The 19,970-nt window shown below is 35.7% G+C and overlaps 1 protein-coding gene across 1 annotated transcript in view; it reads right to left on the bottom strand.

The window, feature by feature from the left end:
* ADAMTS20 (ADAM metallopeptidase with thrombospondin type 1 motif 20) overlaps nucleotides 1-19,970 on the bottom strand; it is an 86,785-nt gene that overhangs the window by 54,874 nt on the left and 11,941 nt on the right. The window contains exons 3-10 of the mRNA XM_041465581.1: nucleotides 19,669-19,831; nucleotides 16,243-16,502; nucleotides 4,659-4,742; nucleotides 3,833-3,957; nucleotides 2,979-3,019; nucleotides 2,557-2,662; nucleotides 1,299-1,445; nucleotides 513-654 (exon numbers count right to left, since the gene is read on the bottom strand). Coding sequence (XP_041321515.1) covers nucleotides 513-654; nucleotides 1,299-1,445; nucleotides 2,557-2,662; nucleotides 2,979-3,019; nucleotides 3,833-3,957; nucleotides 4,659-4,742; nucleotides 16,243-16,502; nucleotides 19,669-19,831 — 1,068 coding nt within the window. The remainder of the gene's footprint in view (nucleotides 1-512; nucleotides 655-1,298; nucleotides 1,446-2,556; nucleotides 2,663-2,978; nucleotides 3,020-3,832; nucleotides 3,958-4,658; nucleotides 4,743-16,242; nucleotides 16,503-19,668; nucleotides 19,832-19,970) is intronic.

Consider the following 19,970-nt stretch of genomic DNA (forward strand, 5'->3'; position numbering starts at 1 on the left):
CTTCCCATTTATCAGTTTTGAATACAAAATATACACTCTGTCAGGCATGAAGATATTTTTTGACTCTGACAAAGTACAGGAAATCGACAATTTGGAACAAACATTTAGAAAAAATGTTTAACATAGTTTATTTTTAAGTCAGAAGTTTCTAAAAAGTATTAAAAGAAGCAGAGAAGCAAGACCTGCTAATGTAAGATATGATGAAACCATTTGCAGGAAGTGCTGAAATAAATTCCTTGAAATTGTTGCAGGAAACTTTAGTATATGCAGCTTTAGATATTTTAAAGGAATTCTCACATTCACAGATATGGAAATCAAAATTAATGCAACCTACTTACTATTGCTATATATTTCTGACATGTGAAATTGCAATGCTGTTTACCGAACTCTTCCACCTCACATTCACAGATATGGAAATTTGACTTATTTCAGGATAAAATCATTCCAAAACCAGTAATTTTCAGTAATTTTTTAGTCTAGATTAAGCATGACTTTGTCTGATTTTCACTCACCAGGTAAGGGCATACTTGTGACCCAATACCAAAAGTAAGCTCACACTGCTTGTTGACATCATACATTGACCCAGGCAGCTGAGAGGAGAGATCGTATGTTCCTCCACTGGGTTTGTCTAGGAGGCATTCACCATAACCAGTACTGTTGAAAAACAGCAACAAAATGTGAATAAATCACTCAGCTCATTGGGAACCTTCTCACTATTCCCACAACACCTACACATGCATATCTCAGTGGAGTTATGGGTTTGCATGCCTACTTGCCTGTATAACGACTTTAATTGAATTAATGAATAACAAAATGTACCAGGTCACTTATTTTCCTTTTTGTGTATTTTGCATTTAGATCCACCAAACAAAAGCAAGTGCTTTTTTCTAATTTTTTAAAAAAAGGAAAAAAAAATGTTTCTACCTAAATTATATCCATCACTTATTTTTAACATAAAAACTTTAGAAAACAAAGGGTATCTATTCCAACCTACTAAAATAATCCTAAAGGTATTTTCAATAAAAAATATCACTACATAAAAAAAAATCTTCTAAGATTTACATGTTCAGCGCAACTTTAATGAAGTCATAATTCACGGAAAAAGTTAAACACATGTATTTTTCTGGAGGGTTGAGGCCCTGCGAATCAGCAGTTAAACCAAAGAACAATGCCAAAACTATATTTAAGCAATATCTTTAAAATACTTCTCAGAAATAAATGTAATTGGTAAAGGGAAAAAAAAAAAAAAAAAAACCAAACCAAAAAACTCCAAAACATAACATTATATTGATACTTACTCAAGAAATTCAGTGATGTACTTTTGACTGCATTTTGACCAGGTCCATGGACTTGTATGATAATTTAAAGTTGGAGCCATCACATGATATTGGTGTTTAATTCCAACTTCCTTACACTTAAAACTATCATCATGAGGCACATTAAACCTAAAAAGCCAAATAGATAAACTCCAAAACAAATTCAGCAATAATTAACTAAAATTCTCTTTGCTGCAGCAGCAAATGCTTGAGTTTTGAGTTTGAAAATGCCTTAAAATTTAATGGGACTCAATACATCTATCTGACCTTTTGGCAATAGTTATCTTTAAAATGCCTTACATAATTATCCCCTTATCCAAATGCTCCTAGTTGTATAGTGGTGGGTACAGGAAGAATTTTACAATTAACATCTTGTTTTTAGCTTACCAGAAAAATCCCAGTGTTTTAGGAATGTGCCACTTTAAAGGAACAACCCATCTCCTCAACTGAAAATACAGGCCATGGATGGTCTGTTCACAACATGCAACCCCCAACACTCACATCATAACTCTTACTATTCAGAAACAAAACCTGCAGAGCACATCAGTATCATACTCAATGCAACTAACACATCGTCTTATGTTACTGTCTCAGTTCAAGTACTAAGACAAATAGCATGTGTCTAAGTGGACTTGCAGGCACATGAAAATGAACAAGCTAGCTACTGAGCTCTGTAACGTCGTCGTTACCTACACTGTGGCATGCTCATGGAGCTAGAGTATAGCACCTTTCTGCCATCACTGATGAGGTATGCTTCATAAAATAAAATGCTGTCATCTCCTCTTATTTTTCAGTGTAAAGTATTTCTCTTTGTGTTACTCTACTGTACTCTGAAAGGATCAAACACAAGGAAGAATATTTCTGTGTTATATTAACAATTGTCTTTTCTCAGAGGTAAATTCCTAACGGGGCTAGAATACAGTTAGAGTTAACAGGACTATGTTGCACTACCTGGAGTATGTCCCAGTGTCCCAACCAGTTCTTACGAAAAAAGGACAGAATTCATCTCTTTGGACAGTTGGACAGTTTTTCCTAAAATTTAGGATACCAACCAAGTTAAAAAACTCACAATTTCTTAACCAGGCTCACTGCAAGGGGCAAAAATAATGACTCTTCTAAAAGGCCATATCAGACTGCACCCTCTTAGAAATGCAAAGCCCACTGCTGAAAACTGGTCATATTTAAAAGGAAATTTAAAACAAAAAAAAAAAAAATTACCTGCCAAGAAATAGGTACTTACACATGTCCAAGCTCATGTGCTATAGTAAAAGCAGCACTCAATCCATTTTCTTCACTTACAGAACAACTGCGTAGTGGGTCACACATTGTACCTAGCTCTGCTAAACCTGCAAAATTGAATCCTTATATAAAAGCTTAACGGAATGGATTTTCACATCTTGCCATGCATTACAGTGAATGCTATGGCATTCAAGTCAAAAGTTGTGCCTCAAGTATGCAGCAAATTTACACAAAACAAACAACCACCTAGCCAGGAGAGAACAGCAACAAGAAATGAGAAACCATTACTTTTGTCTGTGTGGCTTTAATTTTGTATCTATTTTGTGACTTATTGCTACCACAATACACTATTTTCTGACTTATTGCTAACATTGATATTCTCATATATATAAAATCATACTGATGAAAAAGAGAGTAACTCACCAAGAGTATCACACTTCTCTCTAGCTCTGCAGATATCTTCCCTTGAAGGAAAATATTTATTTCAAGTCATTACAGTATATAAAAGATATTTGAAAAGTATTTCACTGTTGCTATACTAGTTACAGCAATTGCAAATCTGATTCTCAATTTTTAATGTTACAGGCCATTCAAGCCAATTGTATTCGAGTGAAAGAAGTAATTTAAATTTACCAGACTAAGCCAACAGTACTGCTTTTTATCTAGCATGCAAAGAATAAAAATTTATTATATTCTTTCTCTACAATGCAGAACGTAGATCCAGTATGAAATGATGCTGAAAAACATGCGAATTGCAGTATACTTGAAACTTTACTGAGGGAAAAATCAGTGAAAAAGAAGAGTGAAAAAGAGACTATTCCAATGAATGAACATCAGAACCCTCACTGAGGTGACTGGTGTATGGGCAGAAAATATACTAATATTTATATGCTTTCCATTTTAAGCTTTTGATAGTTCTGATTACATCAGGGCTATCAGGAGCTGTCTGTCACTGCATCCTTCAGCTGACTCTTACAACACTACTCCCCTATCACATGTATGTAGCAAAGCTAGAGATTTAATTTCCTAGCAACACCTTCAGGTCTAATCAATTTCTATCATCTTTAATGGAAGGATCATCAGATGCTTATCTATCAATATAGCAATGTCAGAGTAATTGCTCTCATATTGGTAATCAGTGTTTTGGAAGGGCAAGATAGTGTTATTCACTTATCTATGAACAATGTCAGTGGAATGGTTAAAAGATTATATTGTAAAAACAAAACAGAAGCATTTGTCTGATTTAGCTGGGTAACTGGCTATTTTAGATACTGTACCTGGTGATGAGAACAGCAGTATCATGATGAGAAGGGTGAGTATCATCCAAAGTGTTTTGTGCTTGCTGCCATAAGCAAAAATTACGCAGAGTGGTAGCTGCATTAAAAGTGATAGCTGGTCCTTCCTAAGCAAGAAATGGCCAAAAACATCAAATAAGAGTTTTAATATTCATGTACTTGCACTTACTGCATTGTCATTTGTGCTGCTAATCTGCAAAGAAATGACTTGTGCATGGAAAGAAAGTCATCAGGACTCCACATAAGAATTCCCTCAGCATATTTGTTTGAAGGGTCAGTTTTGAATTCAGCTACAAGTCATCAGTCATACGAACCCATTATTCTAAACAATGTGAGCATTTACCATGTGTTAAATATTAGAAAAATATAGTGACAAGACATTTATGATAAATAAATATTAAATCCATGTATTTGAAAAGCAAGTACTTCTTACAATCTTAAAATATTACAGCTGTTAGGGCTGAAAGCCTTCCATCGAAACCCTCTATAAAAACTGCCATTTTCCTGCCATGTTTCCATGAGCATAACCACTCTTCAGGTAGTTCTTCCATAAGTTTTCATATACTATCTGATTTATGTCAGTATAGGTCAAATGGACTTACTAATACAGACAGGAAAAGAGAGGCATTAAATACAGACCTTGAAGTTAACCTTGCATTTGATATATTTTTTCCTATTTTAAAACAATATTATGTAGTTTAAAAAAATATTTTATATTTAAACTAAAAGAAACAACTTTGTAATTACAACATAAGTTCATTTTGCTTCTTATATAAAATGAAATCTTTTAAATATTTCTTTTTCTTACCTGTTCATTGTGAATTACAATTAATTTGACAATAACTATATTTATAAGATTTCCAATAGTTGAATCTTTATAGATTGCTGCAACCTAAAGAGAAATAAAGAAGATTAGAGTATTAAACTCACCTGATAAACTATCTCTTTTAATGAAACAAGCAAATTACCAAAGCAAACCAAGCCACTGCACAACAGGTATCTCATGCATCCAACTGTACCTTCTACTCAAGTACATGGTGACAAAAAAAAAGTTTATCAGTTTTTAACACCCAAATAGCTTCAATTCTATATTCACTTCCAAACAGACAGCATGTTGAAATGCTGATGTAAAAAGTAAACTTATACAGTTTATTGATAAAATATCAAAGAAAGGGAAAAAGTACTGTTACTGTGACTGTGACACATAAGCTGCTTTATATGGATGATTTGCAGAATCAGTATCTGAAATATTAGAGAGTCTTAAAAAGCAACTTTGAACAAGTAAGATTTTATCTTGCTCTTAATGGAAGCTAGACTGAGTTGCAAAACTGTATTGAAAATACACATGACATATACAAAGGTATCTTTCCACATTCATAAAATTTGTCTTTATATACCCAACAGGCATTTTTATACACACTCTTGCAGACAGATAGTAAAAATCATGAGTCAATTCCATACACCAAAGTGAACTACTTTGAAGGTTATTTTTCATAAAAACAGAATAAAAAATTTATGCACCCCAAGTAACAGCATCACATATCTCATTCATGTGAATTCTGGCTCAAAGCAGTAGTTGAATGACAGCCTTATGCAAACAAGAGTTGCTACCAAACAGAGAAGTACTGCCTTTCCTCCCTTCAAGCTTGTGTTAAGGCTGCAAGGCTACAAAAGTGATCAAGGAACTCATCCAACTGCAAATTTTTGGGGTTTTTTAAATCACATTATACTGGTCAATATGCTCTCATTTCTTGTGCAGTCTCCAACACAAGTGCTGACAGAGGGAAAGGGGAAGAAGAACAGACTTCTTTCAGAAGTGTTTTGAGCCACTTGAACTGGCTCAAATTGCTTGTGAAACCACAGCCTTGCAGTGTATAAATTCTATTTACCTGAGGTCAAGTAATACTGCTCAAACTTAGAACTGACAGAGCACTGGCTCCCAACTCATGCCCCACCTTTCTCTAAAGTGGAGAGAATACAATATGCACAACTGACACTGTCATTCCTTTGCTGACAAACAAGCTGGAAGTAGAGCATTCAATAAGAGCAGGGGAGGAGCCAGAGAGCTTCAGAACCCATGTGGAGAACACATTTCAGAAAAATACATCTATTGTTTGCTTCTTTCCATACGGACTCCTTTCTTGGTTACTAACCAGCAAGTATCCAATTATTGTTAGGTGGGAATAAGGAACATCTCTCAAATACTCACTAAAGTGCTGAATCCACTGGGCATGGACAAACTCAGAAGCCTTTACAAAAGGTATCTGAAATGCTCAAGCACAATTTAGGAAGAACTTGAGTGGAACACGCTATCATTTTTCTAATATCAAAATTACCACAATCAAGCTCATTATGTGTTCTTATATTTTGAGATCCAGTTTGATAAACTTAGAAAGGATATTTCTGGATATTTATCCTCCCCACAGTCAAAGTATGTTCCTGTAGGAACTGCTGTTTTACAATAACACAATTATCACATCCATCTCAATTCATGTACCTAATATGGAGCAAATTCCATCAATGGTCAATTGAGAAGGAGAAGGGATGAACTGTTCTATAGACATGACTCTCCAGAGATATGTATTTAAACATATATTTTCATACAAGACATGAAGAGCAGCTATTGAATCGCTTCATGTCTTTACTATGGAAAGAGACAAGATGTTTAATTTTCAGATGTATGAGGCCAAGGCAGATTAATTCCAGCCCAGCTCTTTCAAGTTTTATTTCTCTTCAGCAAAGAAGAAACAGAATATGGGTTCATATGGCATTCCAAAATCATGTCAGAGAGGAATGTGAAATGAGATCTGTGAGGATCTTTGGCTTATTCCAAGAATTGGAAGACACTTGTTCCAAGGATTGATTCTAATACCATTTAAGCTGATATAAGAGGAACTTAAAACTGAGAATTTGTTACAGCATAAACCTATACAAGAAGATTACATGTGTATAGAATTAACACCGACTTCTTTCACTGGACATGGTTATTGCACTTGGCCTTGTAGACCTTCATGAGATTCACACAGGCCCATTCCTCAAGCCTCACACTCTCAACTTCAATTCTATATTCATTTCCAAACAGACAGGAAGGTCACTCTGGAAGGCATCCCTTCCCTCAAGCAACTCAGCCGAATCACTGAACTTGGTGTCACCTGAAAACTTGCTGAGGGTGCACACAATTATGCTGTCAGTGTCATTAATGAAGATATTAAAAAGTGTTGGTTCCAATATGGACCCTTGAGGGACACCACTCATTACTGGTTTCTGTTGAAACCATTGAGCTATTGATGGTACCTCTTTGGACTGGCCATCCAGTCAATTCTTTATCCATCTAACAGTCCATGCATCAAATCCATATCTTTCCAATTTACGGGCCAGATTGCAGTGGGGGGCTGTATCAAAGGCTTTACAGATGACTAGGAAGAGTTCTTTCCTTGCCCCTGGTGCAGTCACTCCATCACACAACGCCACTAGATTAGTCAGAAACATATCTTAATTAACTTGTAAATCAGTCTAATTAGTGTCTGGTTTTGGAACAGAAAGCTCTGAAACTCACGAACCAGATGCATTTCACTGGCTGTCAAGTAAAGAGCATGCAAGTCATCTGAGGTAGTGACACAATCAACAAAAGCCAACACATGACTTGTCCAGTACTCTAAGGCTATATTTATTATGTAGAATAGGCAAAGGGATTGAGAACTGAATGGGAGAGTTAACTAGGTTCAGCTAATACCAAATAATGTCTGAATGCCTAAACTGTGACTTTCAACCTTCAGTGCAAAATTAGCCTTAAGTTTCCCAAATGCCTCCTCTGCTATCACCTCCTGGGTGATTAGAATGATCCAGGCAAGGAGTTAAGGCTGGAGCCTTCTTGTAACTAAAACTTAGCAGCTCTTGTTCATGGTTGTAGTAGTACTTATACTGTAGTTGATGGATGTTCCCTTATATACATTAATAGTTCCTTGAAAAAAATCTTTTATTGCTGCGCAAGTGCTTTCTGTCAAGGTTATCCTGCTGACAAAATCTGGAAACCTAGAGGAGGCAAAGAAACCAACACAAAACACAGAGGCAAGAGTCCCCCTTCCTGCCTGTTGACCCAATGTCCATTTAAAATATTTGAGCAAGAGTGCATCTTCAAAACGCAAAACTAGTTACTCATAACTCAGAGGAGATGCATGTGTCAGTGTTAGAGAGAAAAATGAGTCAGTGTATGAAAGAAAAATATCTCATTGCATGCCTGAAGAGAATCTGCTGCAGGACTTTCAACACTATATCTATGCACCATCTGAATTATATACTGCTTATCTCTCTGAAGAATAGCTGAGGACTGAAGTAATGTCATGTAGATGCCAGAGGTCTGCAGTTCCTGCCAAAATCTGAAACATACCTGTTTCCATTATGAGAGAAAGTAAGTTAATGCTAAATGTAAAATAACACTGCTTTCATTAGTCCTATGTTTGAGTCAAACTATGGATCCTTTGCCTCATGAGGATGACCTCCAAACATTTAGTTATTACCACTGCTTTCAAAAGATCAAAGAGCAAGACTGTATGCTGATAACAAGATGCCCTTACCAGCAAAGTTCAGTATACGTTCTTAGCATGGTTGAATACATATGAAAACTCCTAAAAACGGATAACCACAAATCAAACTTAAAGATTTACTTAAGGAACTAGGCAGACTAAAATAATCCATTGAGACTTGAAATGATATAATGATGCAGGAAACCATAAAAGATCTGGAATATAAGATTCTTAGTTTTAGTGAAAAAAAATTAAGAGGTTAGTACTCCCTGCTCCTGTATTCTAAGGATCCCTCTCAGTCATCTCTTATTGGAAGCAATCATGAAAAAGAATGATGAAATGGGATAGGAATTTAATAGAATACACCATTTCTTTACAATTTCCAGATCCACTTGCTTTGCAGTGATCTAAATACAGGCTTCAGAGAAGTAGGAGGTAATAGCCAAGATTAAGTGAAATTAGTTTCAAGAAATTTTTCGAACTCTTAAAACCAGCCTCCACACCAGAATGCAGCAACAAAGAATGGGAAAAAATAAATTAAACTAGTTACACTTTAGTGGAAGGATCACAGCTTTTATTTTCACAGAAGTGTGAAAGATTAAGTCAGACAGCTGTGGCTGCCAGTTTACTGGAAGCAACTTGGTCACAAAGTTTAGCTTCTCTTGACAACCCTGTTGCAACTGTCCATGAAAGTGTGATTGAATAGAGGCAAAATGTCCTATTTAGAAAAGGTGCTCATAAACAAGCAAGTACACCTAGAGGCTGGAAGGCAAGTAAATGATATATCCAAATCAATTGGATATATTTTGTTCAGCTCTTTTTTCCTTCCTTCCTTCCCCCCCACCCCAAACATTGTATCACAAGATTTCTTTTTTTCTCTTGTCTGGTACAGACAAGCATGGCACCAAGAAAATACAAACATTCATATCCCCTGAAAGAAACACAGTATCACTTCATAGCTTGTATGTCTTTTGCAGGCTCCAGAATCTTCTATCTATCACTGTAGTGCTGAAAGCATGCAACATTATCAGGACCTGGGAGATTTCTCCTTCACCTTTTCCAGTGTCATACTGATTCTATAATATATTTCATAAGACCCAAAAATTGTCTGAAGTCATGAGATATATGAGCACTTACTGCTTCAGCAAAAGAGCCATGTTATTTCTATTGGTGCTCCTATTCTGTTGCATGCATACTTCTGTACAAAACCGGCTTCCACAAGTACATCCTAATGGCAGCAAAGACCTCTCATGCAAACTTGCACAAGTATACCTATGCCTCAGACTTCCCAGTTTTTTCTCCTGTAAGTTTTAGGTCATCTACTGGCCCCTCACCCAAGTCCTGTTTAATCTACTACCCCCTGAGCTGACCAAGTAGATGTTCCACATGTCACCTAGTGGAGTGCTTTAGTGGAAGCAAAAGGAAAGCATAGATCCCTTTTAAAGCCCGAGTTGCCTTTTGTGTTGGTTCTGGCTACGGTAGAAATAATTGTCTTCATAGTAGCTGGTATGGGGATATATGGAACATAGTAGCTATGTTTCGGATTTGTGCTGACCACAGGGTTGATAATACAGAGATGTTTTTGTTATTGCTGGACAGGGCTTACACAGAGCCAAGGCCTTTCCTGCTTTTCTTACTGCCACACTGGGGAGGAGACTGGGGGTGCGGACAGGTGACCCAAACTGACCACAGGGAGATTCCAGCCCATGTGCCATCATGCTCAGTGCATGCACTGGGGGGAAGGAGGAGGAAGAGGGGGATGTTTGGAGTGATGGCGTTTGTCTTCCCCAGTAACCACTACATGTGATGGGGCCCTGGAGATGGCTGAACACCTGCCTCCCCATAGGAAGCACTGAATAAATTCTTTGCTTTCCCTATTAAACTGTCTTTATCTCAACCCACAAGTTTCTAGCTTTTACCTTTCCAATTCTCTCCCTGATCCTGTGTGTGGGGGAGTGAGCACGTGGTTGTGTGGGGCTTAGTTGCCAGCTGGGGACATCCTATCAGGAATGCCTGCGTTCTGTCTCACCTCTAACTTGTAACTGAGATGGGTGTAAAGATAGCCCTTTAATATTGCAGTAACAGAGAAGATGGTAACAGTCATGATCACCGCCATCTGCAATTCTTCAATGAAAATACGTACCACAGCTAGATCACAGCAAATGGCATCATGTACAGCACAATGTCAATGCATCCTTCCTTTCAGAATCTAAAAGAAACGACCTTAAAAGACCATTTCACCAGACACAATCATAGACAGGCTTCTCTAGCTGTTAGAAGCTGCTCAGAGAAACACCTGAGTGTTGCTTGGCAACATTGTCTCCTTATTCTCCTCGTTCCTATTCTTATTATACGAGATGGGTCCCAGGCAGTTTAAAGCAAGCCTTTGTCGTAATTGGACAGCACCAAGACTTCACCTTAAAAACACCTCTTGAACTACTGAAGAGAAAGTCATAGAGACAAGTCTAATCATTGAATCAACAACAACCACCACCTAAACAAAAACAGTAGTAAATAATGCTAACAGCAGTGAAGTGTAAAGACAGACAAGTATGTCTGCCCACACACTGCAAAATAAAATCACTTAGGTAAGAAAAGATCCTTAAAATCACTGAGTTCAACCAAACGCTGCCAAGTCCACTATGAAAACCTATCCCTAAGCACCACATCTGCACATCTTTTACTAACCTCCAGGGATGGTGACTCCCCTGCATCCCAGGGCAGCCTATTACAATGTTTCACAACACTCTCCATGACATAATTTTTTCTAAACTTTCCTCGTGCAGCTTGAAACCATTTTCTCTGATCCTTCACTTGTTACTTGGAAGACAAAACTGTTCCCCAACTCACTACAATCTCCTGACAGGTAGTTGTACACAGTGGTAAGGTTCCCCTGAGCCTAATTTTTTTCCGGATTAAATGCTCCCAGCTCCCTCAGCCACTCCTCATATGACTTGTGCTCCAGACCCTTCATCAGCCTTGTTGCCTTTCTCTGGCCATGCTCCAGCACTCAATGTCTTGGAGTGAAGGGCCCAGAATGGGCACAGCGCTCAAGGTGCAGCCTCACCAGTGCTGAGTACAAGGGAACAATCACTGCCCTGGTGCTGCTGGCCACATTATTTCTCACACAAGACAGGATGCCATTGGCCTTCTTGGCTACCTGGGCACACTAACACCTCTGTGTTAGTTGGTCAACCTCAAGATGTAGTGAGGTATCATTATGATATTTAATATACAGGTATCTGGAGATGCAATTAAAGGACAGTCACAATTAAAATAATAATTGGCTTTTATACCCCTACAGATACCCGTATGTCAAGAAAAATAAGGAGGCCAGCTCAGAGAATTTATATGAATGATACTTTGGAAATAATTGTTTCCAGCTATGTATATTTATTGGTGCATAAACAAATACCCACTTTCATTTTAACCATGCCAAATGCACAAGATCATGGGGTTTTATATACACAGAAGAAACATAATAAGGTACATTCCTGACTTGTGCCAAGAAAAATATGCTTGTGCTGGTCTTCTAGATTTTACTGGATAAGAGATAAATAGCACTAAACATTCCTGTAGCTTTAATACGAATACAATGATCTGAATGAAAAAGGGACAAAATAGACTACTGAAGTTCTAAGAAACAGATACAAGGAACAACATATTGACCTCTAAATTTTCAATGTAACTATATTTATTTCCTTTCAGATGGTAGTGATACAAATTAAATTATTAACCTACAAACTATTTAGGTCTACTGCCTATTTTTAAATGATGACTATAGGCAAAATCAGTATGCCAAATATTCTTAAAGGCCAGGATGCATCTATGTTCTCCCAGTGTGCTCTGGAAAGATGAACTGTTAACTATTGTATAGTATGAACTGCAAACACTAAAAATAGTCTTTAAATTCACTCCATATATATTAAGACAAAGTAATTTGTCTTGTTTTAATGATAGGACACATTGATGCACACAGTCTTCCCATACAGGAAATCATGATCATTGCTGATTATGACTGCAAAAAAAAAAGCATCAACAAGACTCTAACCAGAAAAATCTTTTACTGTTAAGACCTACTAATCACTACCTTCTATTACATACATCAGTAGAAGATGGTAGCCCTAAAACCCTTCTAAAGTTTTTGTCTTAATGAAAATCAAAAGCACCAGCTTTTAACACCATATTATAATAGTGCTGTTTTACCATGATACAACACCACTTTATGGTTTCACAAGTTAAATTATCTAAATTGATATTGTCCCAATCCTCTCCTTGAATGCATGGCTCTCCCCTCCCATGTTCTGACTTTAGCACTCGCATGACTAGGCAGTCAGCCAAGTTCACAATCTGAGCTGGCCATCATGGCCCTACCACAAGTGGTTTTATATGTCATGACTTCTTTTCAAAAAGGCAAGATTACAAAGTTTTTGCTGCAAGCAGACTAAGAACAGACCTAGTCGGTCTTTTTTACTACAAAACAAACTATATAAGCAGTACAGCAGTTAAAATCTGATGTCAATAATCAGATTATTGATTCAGAAAATGAGGACAATACCTCAAAATGTTTCATGGAACCAAATTTCATGTAGTTTTGAATTTCACAGTAAACTCCAATGTTTTAATGAATTATTTCAGTTGCTAAGATCAAGCCTTCATGTTTGGGGCTCTGAACTTTCAGAACATAGTCTAAGATGAAGTCCTGCAGCTACTAAATCTATTAAGGCAGTGCCTACTGCCTGTTCTGCTGATACAATACTTGGAGGAACAATAAGAAACTGTGCAAGTTAAGCAATTACAGTATTCTTATTGTTTTATTTATTGTTTCACATTAAATAATGCCACTCTTTGTGTTGAAATACAATAAAGTTTTTCATAAAATCCTATGGTGAAGGTACTCCTTCTATCTTGAAGTACATTTTCAATCAGAATGAGTAAGTATTTCCAAGATATAATGTAATTAATGTGAATACTCATATTGCCAACATTTATGCAGTTTTAAAGAAATGAGATTACTTGCATGCTGAGAGCTAAGCCTTTTCAGGTTGAATTGGATGAGTGACAAGACACTTCAATCCCCTAAAAATATTTCAGTTCTTATTTTCCACTCATAAAACAGCAGCAAGTTTACTTTGGTGGCTTTGTTGATGCTAAAAAAAGCCCCAAAGAAAATAAAAGAAAAATGGGCGAGGATTTCAAAGGTTCTTCTGGGAACTAGATGTCTAAGTTTCATTAAATTTAATGTGATTTATATGCTTAAAGTTTTAGGTTTCTTTAAAATCCAAGCCACAACCAAATAACCTTAAAAGTTTCAGAATTATTACAAGAGTAAAGTATAATGCTTGATTCAATTAAAATGCCAGCAATGTGACAATTTCCCATAACAGAAGTTGCTTGACCAGACAAAAGTACCAGTAAAATTTAATAATCAAAGCTATCTGTATAATGGCAGAAATTATAAAATTTAAAAGTTTCATTTCTTTCCTTTATAGGCTATCAGATAAGACTAAAAATGCTTCCATTTCAAACAATAAGAGGCTGTGGGCCAAGAAATGACCCACCAGCATACTGATAAATTCTAATGCAGATTACATAGCAGAGAATGGTAGTCTATTGTTTATTTGTTAACCTATCCTTCACATTTTTTACTAGTTTACAGAAAAATAACTGTTATGGATAAGAAGTGACTGAAGGCTGTAAATTCATTCACATTATTTGTCTGACAAATATCTATGTCAGGAGAGGGTTGGATTATATGACTTCCAATTGTTCTGTGACTCCCAAGCCATTGCTGAAATGCTTCAAGGAGAAGGGATACAAGTTGGGATATGTATTCTGTAGGGGAAAAGGAGGTGGGGGAAGAGAAAGTGCATGGAATTAACTTAAGTGTAAAGAAAATTTTTTAAAATTAAGATCTGAATTTATATTTTTTACATCTGCATTTATAAAAACTCAACATAACTAGAAATAAATCTTAAGAAATTTTTGTTTCAAGATTACCTTCTGCATATATCTATCTATCTATCTATCTATCTATATATATTTATATATGTATGGAATAGAGTTGCCAACAGATGCAAGCAACAGATCTTACCACCTACAGTGGTATTCAGAGATATTATACTCACATTAAAGATGTAGTGGCCTATACAAAGCCAGCAGTAAGTGGAAAACTCTAGTTTAACAGTGCAGATAGGAAAGCACAAGAAAGAAATTGCAAGTTTTTTAGAAAAGAACTGGTATTCTTTCACTCAAACAGTACTTGTTAAATACTAGATCTTAAAAACAGTTCATATATAGGTTCTCTTTTATAGCAATTATACAATGCTCATCTTGTTTACCTAGAAGTCCAATTGTGTAAGTAAAAAGACAAATATGGCACTGTAAGGAATAGTACTTGAAAGTACAACATCTACAGATGCAGGAATAATGTTTTCTTCTTAAAAAAAACCATCAGGAACGACATTACCTATAATCACAACAAGGCCTCATGAAAAAGATGTAATAAATGTTCCATTTCATCTTATTGTAAAGTTCTCTAAAAAATAGCTTCTATTTTAAAGTAACGTCTTTACCACTTCACTTTTTTTCTTAGCAAATCTCTTTAATAAAGGAAGTAACCATAATAAAATTGCATCTTAGGGATTAATTGTTTCAAAAGGAATTCCAAACTGAGTCTGTACTGTAAGAGAAAAAAGAACTTTCAGTATGGACTTTTTTTGGTAATACAAGAACTTTCATACCTTCACACCTACATACTAAAAGTAGAAAAATTCAGAAGACTTACAATAACATATGCTAATCTCCCTTAAAACATTATTTTTCCTATAAACTAATTAAAGGAAACTCCATGTTCTAAATTTACATACCTACATCATCTGTGTAATAGATGGCAGCAACTCTACTGTCATCAGCTGGAGATGTGGATATTAGAGTGAGAATTCAGCACATAGCTCTCTACGTGCCTGTTACCCAGCGTCCCTTCACACACTACAGGTTATCAGAATGCACAACTGGCAGATGCAATGGATGTTTTACAGGAGACTTGACAGCTCAGTGAAGCAGCAGCTGAGGCCACATCAGATGTCCTACAACATCCTAAATGGCACGGGGCACTTCTATGAAGCAAATTAATTAATCACGGTAAAACTAGAGTGCTATTCTGTTCATCCAAAAGTAGATGTCTGTAACTGGTCAAGTTAATAGCTATCTAAAAAGCAGATGTCTCTATAGATACTTATGTGATAGGTGCTTTAATTTGCTACCCCCAAGCTAGATGCAGTTTCATACAAATTAAGCTTCCTGGATAGATGTAAACACAGAAATCTAGGAATAACTACAATGCAGAATATGTTAGCATGCCTTTTCCTGAGACATGGTTCAACTGATGTCATGGTAAAACTTTTGATTTCAGAACTTACTCTACTATATTCTGAATCACTCTTGGTTCAAGAAAGAATTTCCCACATAAAGATCACAAATAAATTACACCAACTCAAAATCTAACCCACATTAATCTGAAGTTTCTTAAAAAATTGAAAAACTAGGATTACTATAACCAAGCTTTTTTTTTTTTTCCACAATGCCATTTAACAACTGTCTGCTGTAATTAATCTATATTTTTCACTCCCCAAAGCTTAAGAATTCTTCTAAAGCAACAGAAAATCAGGAAATGGGTCCTATTATTTCACCTGCACACGCTACACTGCATTAAATAATCTTAAATTTTGACCCATCTTTTTTATTTATGTTTATGTAAGCTCTTTTTATTATACGGAATTTGATCAAACCAGAAGACAGGAAAGTTGCAGAAAAGGAAACAACAGAACAGAAATAATTAAAATTCCTAATACTTAAGAACTTACTTACTATTGACATCAATGTTAGTACATAGTGCTGTAAGTTCTGCCCATGGTGACGAACCATTTTGGTGTCAGCTGTGACCATCACTTCTACATATCTTGGATAGGAAAGAAAACGTTTCTTTCTGGAATGTGGATTGCCACCATCCTCTATGGAGAGGTTATTTAAAGCATACTCTAAACTGAGAGACTTCTGTAAAACACTGCTCTTTTCATCAAAACTGCTGAAGGTTGGATGTAATAAAGTGCTCTTCTTCAACTCTTTCTCTGTAAAATAAAAAAAAAAATGTTTACTGTTGAATGTAGTTGCTAAATAGTAAAAAGGCAAAAGGCTGTCCAAAATAGAAAAAACTTATATTTATGATCCTATTTCCAAGAAACTGTGGAAAAATTTAAAAAAAAAAAAAAAAAGAAGAAGAAACAGGGAAGACTGACTGTAATAGGGACATCAAATGAGATGTCTTACATATTTTATATAGTTCTATCATAAACGGATTATTTGTTACAAATTAGTTAAGAGACAGTTACTACACAGTTATTACACAGTTCCTAGAATGTAGTATAATCCAAAGAGGAAGGCTGGAAGGAGATAAGCACTACAGCTTAATCGGTACAACAAAGGACACAAGTTAATTAAACAAAACACATTTTTACACCCAAACTTTTGGCACCAGCAGAACAAATAAAAACAAACTACTTCCAACTCCTGAATTCAAGTCCCTGCTGACTTTTAAATTTACATAACATTACATCTAAATAAATTTGGAGTTTAACTTCATAACAAAGTACACATCAAAAGCCTTAAGTGACCTCTTTGACAGTTTTGGAAATATTCATTATGTAGAATCAGGTTCTAAAGGAAATACACAATCTACTCAGATATCTCCAAACTAACACTGTAATACTTCCAATTACACTGTATAGTCCAGCCACCAGAGGCTTCTGATGCCTGATACAGTAAAAACAATGCCATTACCAGAGTCATCTCAGCTCAAATAAAAAATACTCAACGGAGAACCATATGTGAATTCTCACTACCCCCTAGAACTTCAGCAGATAACTGGACACTCCAGCTCCTCCAGAAGAAACCTCCACTGTCTTTTTGGAAACCAGATTTCCCTCTTAAAAAGTAGCAGCCAAAGGATATAGCTCATAATCATTTTATTCTAATGACTTAGAGACTACAGCACTGACTCAAGAATTCACACTTCTGTCACCCTCAGCTTGAGAGGATTTAAATCTACACATTCCATTATTGAAGGGAAGAGCCGTCATGTGCAAACTTTAAGGTATTTTTGAGAGATCCATAGTCTGTCTTCCTTAAAGTTATGGTACTATATGGCAAGAAAGAAAAACAGTAGAGACAACAGCAAGCACTTTATTGAGTAATTGTTTAAAAATCAATCACAAAATAAAGCTATACTAATTGTGAAACCATTAGCGCTAACAATAATGAGGGGAGAAAGCAGGGACTGGCTCTGAAAAGGAACTAGTTCAAGAGTATCCACATATACTCTCATGTGTTTAGACTGACTGAGCCGGATGCACTGAAGAGAATTGGCTTAAGCAATTTCATATACACAATCTTTACTGGTCACAGAAAGTGTCTGAGATTCCAGAGTACTGGCAAAACAGGAAATAATACTTATATTTAAAGGAAGAGTTTAAAGATTATCTAAATTTATGGACCAAACAAATAAAGAACAAATCAAATTAGCTTTGTTTACAAACACCAGAAATCAACAAGTGGATCAGTAATAGCTATGAGACTTATCCAAAACACATTCTGGCAAACTCTGATGAGCTTCCACATCTAAAGGAAACAGAACTTATGGACTGAGGAGATGCAATAAATATCCTATGCTGACCAGAGTAAGGCATGTATCAGGGTTGCAAAAAATTTCTCACTGGCAAACTAATTTTAGAAGAAAACAGTACGAAGTGGAGAAAAGATCTGGTAGACAATTTTAGAATTATCATGGCCCAATTTCAAACTAAAAATATGTATTGAATGCTATGTTCCTCCATATCCTCTGTCAAGGTTCCCTTACTAGAGAAAGAGAACTCATGATTCCAAGTAGTGATATAAGTTGTTCCTCTGTGAAGAAAAGATATGAATAACCAAGCAAGACTAGCATTAAAGGAGACACATCTCTTCTTTAGAAAAACAGAAATATAAAAACACAAAGCTTTTCTTCATAAACATTTCTGCAACTTCACTGCACCCAAAATGACAGTAAGCCCTAGCTCACAATCTTTTGTAATTGTTCAAAAAAATGAAAAGGGAGAAGATTACTATGTTCTTAATGCTTGAAGCCTTTTTGTCACACTAACTTGTTTAGATTAAAGCAAAAAAGACACAAAACAAACTGAAAGACCTCTAATTTGTTTCAGTACATATTATTTATCATTAAAAAAAAAAAAGGCATAGGAATAAGAACATTTACTTGAAGTAATGGTTATTTTTTGGTCATTACTTCAAGCAGAATTCTCAAAAGAATGTTTTCAACTACAAAATGCGTTACAAAAATTTTCCAAAATTAATAAAACTAATCACCCAAGCTTTTTTTTTAAAGTCTTTATGTTTTTAACCATCTACATAGATATTCCTTGAAAAGAGTTCCAGTGAAAGTTCCCTGTTCAGCCCAGGATTGGGCTAACCCTAATGGCTGATTAGGGAGCCAGTCTTCTCTGCTAGCTCAGCTTTCAGCACATAAGGATGGCATTGCCCTGCACCTGTAAAATTTCTTTCTTATATTATGTCCAGCCTTCCTGGACCCCTTTGTGATTAACGACTATTTCCCAAGGAACACTTTGAACCAGTGTCCTGAACAGGCCAAAGTCCACCCTCTGAAAGTCCAAGGCAGAGGTTCTGTTGACCTCCTTCCTTTAACCTTAAGTAATATTAAATATTATGAATATGTAGCGTAAATAAATTATTAAAATACTCATAAGTATAAACATTTACAATAAAGGTAAGATTAGATTATAATAAATTAATTAATACTATTAGATACTTCCATTATTAAGGAAGACAGATGTCATGTATTATCTCCTAGAACTGCAGTAAGTTTATTATCTTTTGTTATCTGCTAGAATTGCAGTTAGTTCATTATCATTTGTGAATATAAGCAAGAGCTCCTGTGCATCTACTCTTTCAATGTTTATATATGGGACAATATAGGTGTAAAAGTAAACCCACACTGAAGTTCTTGCAACATCATAGATTTTTTCATATACACACTCTGTTCTACTTTTGAATTTGCCACTGTCACAAAACAAAAGGAAAAGCTGACAAGCCTATGTAAAAGAAATGAGTAGGTTCTAATGGCACAATGTAGAGAAAAATTATTGATGAAATAAAATCTTGCTTTTTTCTTTAGAACATCTGACGTTTAAAAAAGGCACAATGAAATTTAAAGTATGACAGTACCTGAAACTTCACAAGGTTTATGGGATTTCTGATACTCTTTTTTAAGTTCATCATGCCTGTATATAAGATGTGGTTTGTTGTGTTCATCTTCATGTTCACCTCCATCCGCTTTCATCAGAGGTTCTAAAATGTATTCACCATCATGTGCCTTGAAGGTGCCCATCTGAAAGTAAGAGAAGTAAGAGAATTATTTTCCACTGAAAATACTGATATAAAAATAATTCTCATTGAAATAAAAGCTATTTATGATAACATTTTGAAGTTAATGATCATACACATCCATGTGAGATGGGGGAAACTCC

Source organism: Pyrgilauda ruficollis, unplaced genomic scaffold (assembly GCF_017590135.1).
Source record: "Pyrgilauda ruficollis isolate IOZ18807 unplaced genomic scaffold, ASM1759013v1 scaffold19, whole genome shotgun sequence".
Classification (NCBI taxonomy): domain Eukaryota; kingdom Metazoa; phylum Chordata; class Aves; order Passeriformes; family Passeridae; genus Pyrgilauda; species Pyrgilauda ruficollis.